This window comes from Plasmodium chabaudi (genome assembly GCF_900002335.3).
Source record: "Plasmodium chabaudi chabaudi strain AS genome assembly, chromosome: 4".
Taxonomy (NCBI): domain Eukaryota; phylum Apicomplexa; class Aconoidasida; order Haemosporida; family Plasmodiidae; genus Plasmodium; species Plasmodium chabaudi.
This window is the reverse complement of record NC_030104.2, coordinates 651231-665437: the sequence shown is the minus strand read 5'-3', so window position 1 is coordinate 665437 and position 14207 is coordinate 651231. Positions and strand designations below refer to the sequence as shown.

At 23.0% G+C, this 14207-nt stretch overlaps 4 protein-coding genes across 4 annotated transcripts; 3 read left to right on the top strand and 1 right to left on the bottom strand.

The window, feature by feature from the left end:
* Positions 1-1301: 1301 nt before the first annotated feature.
* On the top strand, positions 1302-1799 carry PCHAS_0417800 (prefoldin subunit 4, putative; the record flags this gene model as incomplete). Its single annotated transcript, XM_740277.1, has 2 exons — positions 1302-1512; positions 1621-1799. The coding sequence occupies 2 exons, from the start codon at positions 1302-1304 to the stop codon at positions 1797-1799; spliced, it is 390 nt and encodes a 129-aa protein (XP_745370.1).
* Positions 1800-4002: 2203 nt separating this feature from the next.
* PCHAS_0417700 (ubiquitin specific protease, putative) lies at positions 4003-8304 on the top strand (the record flags this gene model as incomplete). The annotated part of the gene is made up of 2 exons (XM_016800044.1): positions 4003-8034; positions 8212-8304. The coding sequence occupies 2 exons, from the start codon at positions 4003-4005 to the stop codon at positions 8302-8304; spliced, it is 4125 nt and encodes a 1374-aa protein (XP_016653336.1).
* A 774-nt stretch (positions 8305-9078) lies between these two features.
* Positions 9079-9764, bottom strand: PCHAS_0417600 (bacterial histone-like protein, putative; the record flags this gene model as incomplete). The annotated part of the gene is made up of 2 exons (XM_016800043.1): positions 9079-9477; positions 9597-9764. 2 exons carry the CDS (start codon positions 9762-9764, stop codon positions 9079-9081), a joined length of 567 nt encoding a protein of 188 aa, XP_016653335.1.
* Positions 9765-12342: 2578 nt separating this feature from the next.
* Positions 12343-14091, top strand: PCHAS_0417500 (replication protein A1, small fragment; the record flags this gene model as incomplete). The annotated part of the gene is made up of 2 exons (XM_016800042.1): positions 12343-12356; positions 12642-14091. The coding sequence occupies 2 exons, from the start codon at positions 12343-12345 to the stop codon at positions 14089-14091; spliced, it is 1464 nt and encodes a 487-aa protein (XP_016653334.1).
* Between the last annotated feature and the right edge of the window lie 116 nt (positions 14092-14207).

The following is a 14207-nucleotide window of genomic DNA, read 5'->3' as shown; positions in this document are numbered from 1 at the left end:
TATATAGAACGTTTATGTACCACAACTTGTATAAGTTTTTTTTTTTTTTATCAAAATTAAAACATGGAAAACTAAAACTTAACTTTTTACAAGCTCGTATATGCGTATAATCCAGTTATGGATATATTCATGCGTATATATTTATATAAATTACTTGAAACATTGTTTTTGTCCAGAAATAAATAGTAAATATACATAATAATAATACTCAGTAAACAAAAATTGTAAAATCAAAAAGATTTAAATGCTTGTTTCTCTTGTATCAATACAAAAAGGCTGGTCCTAAAAGTTTCTGTATTAAGTACTTGTTAAAATCCAATTTTCATTTAATGCCATATATGGCAGCATATATATATTTAAGCATATGGGGATATGCAATTCAATAACTTTAATAAAATGCTACATGCCAATCTAAATACTCAAGGGTTATTATATATAATATGTATATCTCATAAATATATATTTTTTCGATTTTTTTATTTAAATAACAGTAATATCACTATGATAAATTCGCATATTAATAACTACTGTCATAAATATGTATTATCACATTTATATTTTTTCTTTATTTTTTTTTTACGTAATTTATAAAAGATAAAATTGTTAAACCCCTTATTTTGTTCGCTTCTTTTTTTATATATCTGTTAGATTATCTTTTAATATATAGATTTTATTATTATCCATGGATTTTAAATATATATAATATATACTTTCACTTAAGTACTAAAAATCATGTTATTTATATTTGTAGTATTATGTATTTTTTCCGTTTTATTGATCTTAATATTTTTTTACCATACTAATTTTAAATATTTATTATATACATATATATATAAATAATATATTATATGCACGCCTCAGCGTATTTAATTGTTCAGCAAAATAAATGATTATAGCCTATAGAAAAATTATTATATTTCAAATAATTAAAAAAAAAAACAAATACATAACTAAAACCCCAAATATTTACATTTTTGTATAATTGAATATTATATGTTTTTTATAAATGTAAATTATAAATATATTCTATATAAAAATTCAAGCACATTTTTTTGGTGTGAAGGGGAAAACGTTCATTATCATTTATACTTGATCAGCACCTCACTAATATATAAAAAAAATTTTGATACATCTTTATTTTATTTATATATATTTTTTCTACAAAAAGTAAATACTAATAGGTTTAAATGACATAGTCTTGGTTATATACATTCTTTTAATATATTTCTTTGGACACGTATTATTTTTACCTTTATATATACGTACTTATTATTTCATTTTACCACTATATTTATTTCAAAATGGCTGATGTTAAAGATTCAAAATATGATTTAGGTTTAGATATGACCATAGATGATCAAAAGAAAATCGGAAAATTCACAAATTTGCATTATAAGCAGTCCCTATATCAACAAAAAATAAAATTAATGAAAGAAAAAATTTCAAACATTGATTCTGCTATAGACGAAGTTTCGCTTGTATTCGATCCAAATGATGTTATGTTAGGCATAGGTAATATACATATATAAAACGGTAGCTTTTTACCTATCTCCAATTGTATAAATAATACAATTATATGCAAATTATTAAAATATGTCCTTTTTCGCTACCCCTTAACAGGTGACTGCTTTTTCAGCTTTGACACAGAATATGTGGAAGAAAGTTTAGAAAAATCCAAAAATGAAGAAAAAATGAATTTAAATAAATTAGAATGTGAATACAAAAATATAACCGATGAAAAACAAAAATTAAAAACGGAGTTATATGCAAAATTTGGAAACAGAATTGACCTTAATTAAGTGTGCTATTTGCTAAAATTATGTATATCATATTTTTTTCATTTTTTCACGTATAGATATACATATATTCACAATTTATTTTGTAACCATTTTATGTTTTAATTAGACCTTTACTTTTTTTCATTGTTAAAAAATTTACTAATTTGTATATATGTTTACCACCATATGTGTACATATATATATTCTATTATACATGAAAATTGCATACACTTGTTTTTTTTCTATATTTAATTAAAGATATGTTTTGTTACAATATTAATAAGTATTGCCACCATCAATATTTTGTTGTATTTTTATTTTACGTTTTTTTTTTATATAAAGTGTGGCATGCTTTATTATTTGCATCCTATATTTATTGCAAAATATATTTTAAAGCTTTATTTACTTAGCTATTTACTTAGCTATTTACTTAGCTATTTACTAACATTTTTTGCCATACAAATTAATAAACCTCCAATATGGAGACACTGGTAAAGTAGAAATATTCATGTTATAGCAAAAACCTTAGAAATAGAAAATAAGTTCATATGCATGTGCTTGAAAAATGTCTACAACATACTGACGCTCTTTTATAGTCGTATGTAGTTGACAATTTTAATCCTAAGCACATACATATTGGTATGCTAATTCGAAAAATAATACTTAAACTTTTGGTGTTATAGTATTTTCGTAAAAAAAAGGAAAAGGCACCCTAAAATTCCATGGAAATATCCACAAAACACTTGTATATATATATGTTGAATGAGAAAAAAAATATTAAGCCCACACATATTTAGTTAATTTTTAAATAGTTAAAATAGTATACTTATATATTTTTATGTTCCAAAAGGAAAAAAATAAATTTGTTCAGTCCAAATTTTTATCCTATTTAATCTATTATTATGCTATTATTATATTATAAAAAAAATTAATTAAAAGTTGGAGTATATATAATATACTAAGAAAAGGGTTATGAGTATAGGATGAAAAAAAAATATATAGCTCAACATTCTTATTTTATTTGTTATTATATATACAATTTTTCCAAAATATATAACACACGTTTAATAACCTTATACACGTCGCAAGTGTTGCATAATGCAAAAAAAAGAAAAAACGGCGTTCCTCCCATTTTATATTTATGGATATATATGCCCTTATTTATATGAATGTGTTTTTTGCATATTATGCATATAAATATAAAATTAGTAAATCATATAAGCATTATTCCATTGTTCAAAAAATTATATTAAAAATCATTCTTTAAAAGCAATTATATTATATAAAATATATATTTTGAAAAATAAATGTAGCAATTTATAATTATATTCTTATGTGCACTTAATAGGATATATATATTTTTTATTTTTTATAAACCATATTTTTACACAATATATTACTTTATTCGCTGTAATGCATACATAATTATTTGTTCCTATTGGCTTAACCATGTACCTTATTTATTCCATACATATATAGAAATATGATGAAAGAACAAAAATTGAAGATCGAAATTTTAACGTAATTTAGCATTTTTTAATAGCTATAACGTAAAATTATATATAAATATAGCAATACAATACCTTCAATAATATTATTTCATATATATATATATATTTATTTTTGCAGATATTTTTAAAAACTTTATATGAAAAACTGTAGTTTTTTTTTTTTACATTTCGAATTTTTAATACTGAAATTTTTTTGACCCCAAAAAAACAAAATAACGAAATGAAAGAGGAATAAAATTAAATGAAGAAAATTGCTTTATAATAGTTTCACCTATTAATAAGCAGTGATTTAGTTATTTAAATATAAAATCATTGAATATTTTTATTTATTATATCATTCAACTATTTACCGATAATATATGTATCCATAAAATTGTAGCATATAAGAAGATATAAATATGCATAATATATGTATATAATTTTCTTTTGTAAAATATTCAAAAAATATAAAATGCTTTGTTAAATTTAATACATATTTCCAAATTATTTTAATTGTTTCTTTGTGAATATATATATACATTTTTAATAACCCCCTTATGCATATAATACATGAATATTTACTAATTAAGGCTCCTACCGCGGTTCATCTATTTATATAAAATGTAATATAAATTTTCATATATGCATGCATATCTTATTTATGCATATATAAGTATATATGATTTTTCATAATTTATCAAGATTAAGCTTGACATACAATAATATTTTAAATAATGATTAAAAGCGAACATATTCCAATTGATAATATTAATTATAATATAAAAATTGAAGAAAACGATGGTGATAATAAAAAACCTAAAAGGATATGTGAATTAATAAATTGTAATGATACAAATATGATTAATTATACATATAAAGATTTAATCCCTGAAGGAAAGGCATATGAAATCCCAAATATAAACAATTTTAACAACTATAATAATGAAGATGATAATATTTATGATGTAAATAAAAGCAAAAAAATTATGGACATACTCGATATAAATGAAAGGGCACGAATTCAAAATACTAGGCATCAATCCAATTATAATTATAATCATAATATCTGTTTAGAAGAAAATAATGATGTTATAATGGAATTAATTAACAATGAAACACCGAAGAGAGGATCATTTCATAGTACTGTTACCCGATCCCAAACATATAATAATGATAAAAAAGAAATTTTAACTAAAAGTAAATTAGAAATATCAGAGGTACATTCGGAAAATTCAAAAAATACTATATTAATAAAAAAGATGGATCAAAAGTCATACACAAGCCAAGAGAGCATATTAAATGCATTAAACAAACCCAAAAGTGGAAATATTAGTTATGAGCAACCAACCATAAGTGGTAAAATATTAGAAAATATTTCACAAGGAAATCTCAGAATTTTGGGTAAAAAACAAAATGATCAAGAAGTAGAAACTAATTCACTTTTAAATGACAAAAAGGATTATTCACATATTTTTAAAGATTACAAAGCAGATCAAATCTTAAATGTATTGAATATGATTACTAAAGAATATATATATACAAAAAGCTATTATTCAGATAATTATGCCGAGAAACTAAAGCAAGAATCAAATATAAAGAATAGCGATTTAATAAGTTATAATGATCTAGATATAAACAATGGGCAAATACAAACAAAGATCATAGAAAATGAACAGGACCCTAAGGGAAATATTATCGCTACCAATAAAACCAGTAATAATAGCATGGCGTTTTTAAAACCGATGAGCAAAAATGACAAATTAATATACATGTTACTTATGAAAAATTTAAATATGCATACTTTACAAAGTATTAATAAAAATATGTTTTTTTTAAAAAGGATACAACAATATTTCTATAGAAAATATATTAATATTAAATTTCCAAATGATTTGGATAATTATTATTATTTTATAAATATGGAATGGTTTAATAAACTTAAAAATTTTTTGTTTACTGATTCTGGAGAATTCCCAGGTCAAATCACAAATTATAAATTATATATCAATGAAGGCATTACTATAATGGATTTTGAAGATATCACAAATATCGAAAATTTTAAATCAGATTTAAAAGAAGGTAGAGATTATATATGTATTAACAAATATATGTGGAGGTTCTTATATTATACATTTAAAGGTGGCCCATGTATTAAACGAAATAGTAATAATATATATGATAAAATTATACCCATATCAAATAATGATATACCTAATAATAATATTATTTATTCATTAGAATTCCAATACATAGATAAATTATTTTCATTATTTAATTACTATCATGATAGTACTATAAATATAGAAAATCCTTCACAAAGCATAAGTCAAATAAAAACAAAAAAATACTTTGCTGATTCTTATCAAGACCTTTTAATATATTATAAATTAGCAAATGAAGATCCCAATACAACTATTCATTATAGTAATCAAAGAGAAAATCATTTTGAAAAAACAAATGTTGATTTAATCAAAAGGCTACCCATTCAACCAAATTATTCAAATACAGAGTTCGGCTTTCCAAAAAATAATATAACCAATAAGACTATCATCCATAATGCCTACTTAAATTCGGATAATCAAGGTGGATCACCTATCACAGAGGTAGCAAATAATAATAATTTCAAAGGCACTCAAAGAAAGGGTTCCGAAAGAGCTAATAATAGTGCTAACCAAAATAATCGCAGTCAAAATAGTACTAGCCAAAATAGCCGCAATCAAAATAACACTAGCCAAAATAATGGCGGTCGAAATACCTCTAACCAAAATAACGGCGATCAAAATGACGATGATAAAAATCGAGATGATAAAAATAGTGATAATCAAAATAGAAATAATAGTGACACGAGCCAATCCAACAGTAATGATGGAAGCGTAAGAAGAAAGGAGATACAAACCAATATTGCGAATAAAAGTAAAAATGGTAAATCAAAATATGCTGCAAACAAAGTTAATAATCCTGAAATTGGTAATATGAAAAGAGAATGCTCTGATGGAAATAACACCAAAAGTACTGGCACAGAATATAATGTCAGTGCTAATAATAATCCCCTTCAAAAAAGTGGACATTTTCAAGGTCATAAAAATCTAGAAAATAAAATGAATTCCCAGAATAGAACATTAAATAGAAATAATGGTACTAATCAAAATTGCTTGGCACCTCAGAATCCATCATCAAAAAAAAATTCGGCTGCTTACCATTCATCAAATGGAAATGATATTTATAAATCTTGTGAAGAATATAATAATGGTGCTACATCAAGTAATGGATATGTTACTACAACTGAAACAGATTCTAAAGGAACGACAGAAAATATTTTGAAAAATGGTCTCAATAAAAAAAAACATCAAACTGACGCAAACAGTAGTAGCTGTACGAATATGAGCAGTACCAATAGCAGCTGTAGTTATAACAGTGATGATGATAAACCTAATAAAAGTAACAGAAAATATTCTCCAGGTATAAATAAAAGTATTAGTGAAAGCAACACTAATAATGCCATGAATCATCCTGAAAATAAAAAAATACAAAAAGATGAACAAATTAATAGTTTGAATAAAGATATACCCCCAAAAAAGAATGCAATAACCTACAAGAGCAGTTGCTCTAGTGACAGCAGTAATGGTGACAATAGCAGTAGCTATCAAACAAAAAGCAGCAATAGTAGCAATTTTAGTATACGTGATCAAAGTTCTTCTAATTTTAATAGTGATAATTATAAAACAAGTAAGAAAAGTTTAATGGAAGAAGATATAGAAAATGAACATATAAGTAGTATAGTAAATGTAGAACATCCAGCGGGTATTGTAAATTATTCTACTACTTGCTACGTTAATGTAGTTTTGCAATGCTTATCAGTTTTCCGAATATTTATATATACATTACACAATTATGTAACGGGTAAATTTAAAGATTCCAATGCATCAAGTGATGACAGTAATAGTAAAAATAGCTCAATTGTTAACAAAAACTTTTTTACAAATTCTATACCTTTTAATTTATTTGGAAATAATAATAAAAATAATAATGAACATTTACTTATAGCACTTTCAAACAAATTATTTGAGTTAAGTAAAATGCATAAATCTCCCAAAGTAATAGAAATTAATAGATTTTTAAATTTATTAAATCAAAAATATTCTTATTTATTTGAATGTAATGAACAACAAGATTGTCATGAGTTCCTTTTATTAGTTTTTGATTATATTCATAACATGATGAAAATAGTTGATGAATCAGTTGATAAAAATAATCAAATCGATTATTATCTAAAAAAAGAACAATCAATTATATCAGATCAATTCTTAGGTTTAATTGAAGAAAAAATTACATGTTCCAAATGTGAATACGTCAATTGTGTATATCAGCCTATTTATAATTTAAGTGTTAATTTTTTTAAAAAAAGTACAGAAAATAATTTAAATGATAATCTTATTGAATATTTTAAAAAAGAAGAAGTTAATTCTACTTGTGAAAAGTGTAAATCAACAAAAATGTATAAATGCTCTTATGTATACAAACAACCAAAAATTCTAATTGTTCATTTAATTCGATTGTTAGAAGATGGATCGAAAATAGACAAGCCTATCAAATTTGATATCTCAGATTTTAACATCCAAAATGTATTAAAGAAGGAAAACGATCATTTTATTGAACCACCCAAAAATTATGACTTATGTGGTGTTATTGTTCATAGGGGACTTGATTCAAATTATGGTCACTATATATGTTATACTAAAAGAGTACACTCTAATGGAAAGACAGTGGTAAATAAAAATAAGAAATGCATGATGCTTGTAAAATTCTATAATATTTATCTTTTACTTCATCAAGATAATTATAATATTTCTTAAAAATAGTGATACTTATGAATGCATACTTTGTGTTATTCTATATCTTTTCCATTGTGTTACATTATTGCTTTATTTTTTTTTTCCTTTTAGTGGTACAAATTTGATGACAGTTCAGTGCGAATGGTCGATATTAAAGAAGTGGCATCAGCCAAAGCCTATTGTCTTTTTTACGAAAGCAAATAATTAAAATACTTTTCTTTTTTGCTTTCTTTCCCTATTTCATCGTTTCATAAATTAAAATAGGATTTATTCATATGAACCATATAACCATTTTTCAGCTTATTTCTTATACTATTGTCATTATCCTTTTTATTATCATTTATATTTTTTTTTTTTCGAAGTCATAGTTTTGATACCAATTCGCGTATTAAACTTATACATAAATATACATGCTATTTTTTGATGTCTTTATTTTACTTTTAAGATATATATTTTTTATTTTGAATTTTATTAAACCCATTTTATGAGGTATTCTCAATTTTTGTGTATTAATTTTTTTGAATTTTTATTTATTGTAAATGCTATACGCATTAATATGGCATTCCCTTAAAAAGGTATGCAATAGTAACATAAAAAAGTATATATAATTTTTCTTTTTAATTTGAAAATAAATATTTTCATTACAATATTTTTCCAGAAATAATAGTTGCACACTTAAAAAAAGAAAATGCAATTTCGCATTTGAATATAAATTCAGTAAATCATTACTTAAAAATGTAGGAAAAAACAATATGTATACACATATAAATAAAACAAAGAAAATAAAATATAAAATAACAGGAACTTGTTCCCAATTAACCCACAAAAAATAAATAGCAATAAAAAAACATTTGTAAAAAATACACACATGTATATTTTCTCTTAAATATGTATACTTATTTGTGTATTTTATTTTACTGTCATTCTTTTGTTAGACTAATCATTTTATTTTTTTTATTTTTTTTACAATAAAAGGGATTAGTAAACTAATTTTTCATTGACATTTTCCTTAAAGCTTTCATTAATATTATCCATATCTAAATCATCTTCATCAAAATCAGTTCCCTCTTCATATCCTTCTCCCTTTTTTGCTTTAATATTTGTTTTTATCATGTCTTTGAATATTTTTGAGAATTTAAAATGTGGGACATGACTGCTTTCTATTTCAATGTCTTCTTTGGTTCTCATATTTTTAATATATCTTTTTTTTCGAAAAATGTTGTAATACATACCAAATTTATGGATATATATTTTTTCATTATTTTCTAAATGTTTATATATATTATCAAATATTCCATTCATGATTTTTTCAACTGTTTTTTTACTTTCTTTTGTTTCCATTGAAACTTCTTCAATTATCTGTTTCTTAGTGACTGCCTAAAAATATATAAAACAATAAAGAAAATACGTATATATGTACATACAAATGCATTAGTATAAATATTTGCCAACAAGTTTATGATCATTATATATGTTTTATTATTATTTATTTTAACCTGTGAAATAGGCGCCTTTGGAGAATTTTGATACAAGGCATTTTTATTATATGGACTGTTGGTACTTATTTTTTTGTTTATAATATTGTTCTTATGAACATTAATAAAAGCTTGTCGTGAGTGGACATATTCAAACATAAAACAGAAGAAGAACAATATAATGTGCATTTTGTTCTCTTATAATTTAAGATATATATTATATTGAAAAGGTTGTAATATATTGTACATACGAATATTCTGATTTTTTTTTTTTTAATTTATCATTTTCAGTAGCAGAACAACTAAGCTGTATATTTGTATTTATTTCTTAAAAATTGAAACTCGAAATGTTATTACTTATTAAACTGTATAATATTTAAACAAAACATAAAAATTTACATGATAAAAATTAAAGGATGTTTTTATTATATATCTTTTTTTACTAAAAAAATTTATCTTAAAAAAGGAAAACGAAAAATGAAAAAATATATCATAAGCCTTCTTTTGTTTTTATCGATTTATCACAAAATACTACACTATATTAATCGTAGTGCATCATGGGAATAAGAAAAAGAAAAAAAGTAAATAATTAAATATTATATATGTATTTTTTTAATTGAAAATATAAACAGTCAATTAAAAAAATTAATGTAAAATAAATAATATTCACATATTCGGTCTACTCTCTTTGGAATAATTATTCATATATATTTTTTAATTAGAAAAGTTAAGTTTTATGTATACCCATATTATTGTGTATATTTTAAAAGGCTAAAAAAATTAAAAGATGTGTTTATTTTTATTTATTATGGGATTTCATAAACTTTACACTTTTTGCATGCTATCATACATTGAAGTTTATTTTATTTATTGGTGCAGTATATTATGAGGCTTTCTTTTTTTTTAATATTTTTTTAAATTATACAATGGAAAATTTTATAATATCCTATATTTTTACACTTTTATATTTGTAACTATTTCCTAATTTACAACAAAATGATTAATATATTATACAGAGATATTAGCATTATGCTCCAGTATTATTAATTTGGAATTATATGGTATATATTTCCATGATGATGTGTTAAACGGAAATTATTTTATCACCTTAAATTTTATTTTCAATTTATATAAAAAACAAAAGTATATATTTTTATTATCATTTTTTAAACACACAATATATATATAGTTGGTATGCTTTATCATTTTAATAATCCCTTTTGCTAATTTCATAAGACCATATAAAATATTAAACATAATACATTTTATTTTGGAAAATAATCAAATGAACTTATACACATATACACAAAACAAAAAGTAAACTTATGCTATCGCTTTATTTGCATATGAGATTATTCTACCCATTTTCCATATCTTACATAAAATATACTTTTTAAACAATCATTTTTTCAAAGAGATAAAAATATTAAGGATCGTAATACTCTCAAAAATGTTAATTAAAAATCCACTTCTCCTAAATATGCAACACCAAATGGGCTTAATAGGAGTACGCTTTCTACCTTTTAAGTCATGCATATGCAAATAAATATAATATGCTCGGTGTAAGGTTTTAAAAAGGGATGCAAAAACTTTTTTAATTTCCTTATTCGAAATATGTTGAAATAACGATTAAATAAGTTTACTACACACGCTAATTTATATCGCCTCAAAGAATTACAAATGTTACAATTTTATTTTTTTATTTTTGTCTTTTACTATTTTTAAATGGAATATTATTTAAAATTACAAGTCACTTGTCTTTCTCATAATTTTAATTTTTTCATACGGTCTTTAAATTTATATTTTTACAAACACTATTAAGCTCCTTAGTAATATTCAAATACCCTCATAAAATTACTTTAAGTGTGTTAATTTTAAAAGTTACGAATTAATAAAAAAATAGCTTATCACATAGTTTCCATAATGTTTTTTTTCGCCTTTTTCCAATTATATTATTTTATGGTCATTACTTGTGTAATTATTAATGCACATTTTAAGTATCCAAATTTTAAGAATAAATGCTGTCTATAAATTTTTTGCCTTATTAAAAATTGTATATAAATAATTAGTCTATTATACATAATAATTATAATTTAAAACACAAGTAAATAGTCCTTATAAATAAAATTGAAAATTATAAATTATGATATTCATCATTTATTTAAGTATATATAAGCCATACTTTATGAAAAATTATGATCATTAATCATTTTCTTTACATTAAAGTAAATGATAAAGCCGGGAAGCCATAATTTAGTAAAATAACTAATATCATTATTTTCATTCTATTTTGTTATATTTTTTAATATTTATTTATTCAATTTTACTATTATTTATTTATTAATTTTTTCGCCCTTAATATATATACATATACTCATATAAGCGATTATATGTATGTGTATTTTTCTGTTTATATACCTTTTCAAAAAATTATAAATAATACCTGAATATATTTATGCTATTTGTTATTCCCTTTTTCTCCACACTAACCATATATATATACACTCTTCGTATTTTTACGTATTTTTTTTTATTTATTATTTTCCTTTTTTAAAGTTTATTTCGTTATTTCTTTTTGCTTTTGCGTATATTATTTTCGATAAATATATTAGATATAAAACACTAATATAATATTACACACATTTATGTTTGAATTTTAAAAGAATTATTTTGCTTAATGTATAATACTGGCTTTTTATTTTTAAAAATCGAAAACGCCCAAAATTATTAAAAACCAAAAAAACATTTATTTGATGTAAGATTCACAATGAGTGAAAACGAGTAAGCTTATAAAAGAAAAACATTGAAAGATTAATAATATGCATTTATGATGCGACGCTATATATGCATATATTTATGTGTGTGGCCTCCAAAGAATGCGAAAATAAAGCGAAAGCGAAGCATTCATCTCTCTTTAAAGCATAATACACAGCATATACAATAATGGAATGTGTGTGCATAAAAATATTGTGCTAGTATTGTGCATTTTCTTACAATATATAATTTTTTAACTTAATATTTTTCCTACCGTTCATACATATCACTCATCCTTCTTTCCTTGTGCAGCCTCCTTTTTCGTATTAGCCAAATAACGACATATGTTAGCAAATGGATCATAAAAGCAAAAGTAGTTAACAAATCAAAACTCTCTACATTTAAGAACAACAACAGCTTTTTTAGCATAGACATAACTGATGTACATGGAGATTCAATTTCATGCAAATTTTGGGGAAGCTCAGCAGACAAATGGTTTAATAATATAGAGTTAAAAAAAGTTTATATTTTTTCCAAAGGAAGAGTTTCGATTGCAAACCCAAAATATAATAATGTAAAACATAAATATGAATTAACATTTAATGAAGATAGTGAAATTCATGAAGTAAAAGATGATGGGGAAATCAAAATTCAGAAAAATATTTCACTTGTAAATTTAAGAGATATAAAAATAGCCACAAAAGAAACACCATTTACCGCCGATTTAATTGGTATAGTTAAACATATATGCCCACCAAATAATTTGAAAACGAAACAAGGAAATGATATAGTTAAACAAAATATAATAATTGTTGATGATACAAAACATTCATTTGAAATATCTTTTTGGGACAGTAATGTAAATTTAATAGAAAAAGATTTAAAAGAAAATGAAATATACATATTTACAAATATAAGTATTCGAAATTGGAATGATATGAAAAATGGAACATTTGGTGTAACTAGTTCTATCGAAAAAGTAGAAAATCTAAATGACGAATTAAAAAATAAATGCTTAGGTATTTCAGAATGGTATAATAATAATGGAAAATACGAGCAGTTTACTAATATGAAAAATATTTTATCAAATGATGTTATTCAAACACCCGATAAACATTATGCGGTAAGTGATGTTAATGATGTATTGGGAAAAATATCTGGAACATATACATTAGTAGGTAGAATTAAACGAATATATTGGAAAAGCAAAGAAAATGAACATCGATTTTATTACCCTGCTTGTACTAAATGTAAAAAAAAATTATTATCAAGTGGACAAGATAATACTCAAGGCATGGATTACGACAATTCAAATTTCAATAATGACGAAAGTTGTGTATATTCATGTATGAATTGTGATGAAAATGATGTCAAACCATTTTATAATTATACATTTAATTTCTTATTTATGGATTTCTCTGGTTCTATAACTTTAAGAGCCTTTTCTGATGAAGGATTTAATTTATTAGGAAAAAAAGCTGAAGAATTAAAAGGATTAGATGAGGATACTTTAGATTATTTATTTAATTATGATTTCTTATATAAGGAATATAAAGTTGTTGTTAGGGTAAGTCAAAAAATTTATAATGGAATAGAAAGAGTGAACTTTACTGCTATGAGAATATTCCCACAAAAATATTCAGATATCTCATATTTACTTAATGAAATACAATTACTCATACCAAGTGATAATAATACAACTAAAAATAATAAGAGATCTCTAAATGACATTTCTCATGATACAAAAAAACAAAAAATATAAAAATTATTTTTTTTAATCGTTAAAATGGTATAGCTGATTTTAAACGCACATATTTATATTTTCACTCCTTATATATGTAAAATAATGATCATACTCATTTTATGGCAACACTGTAT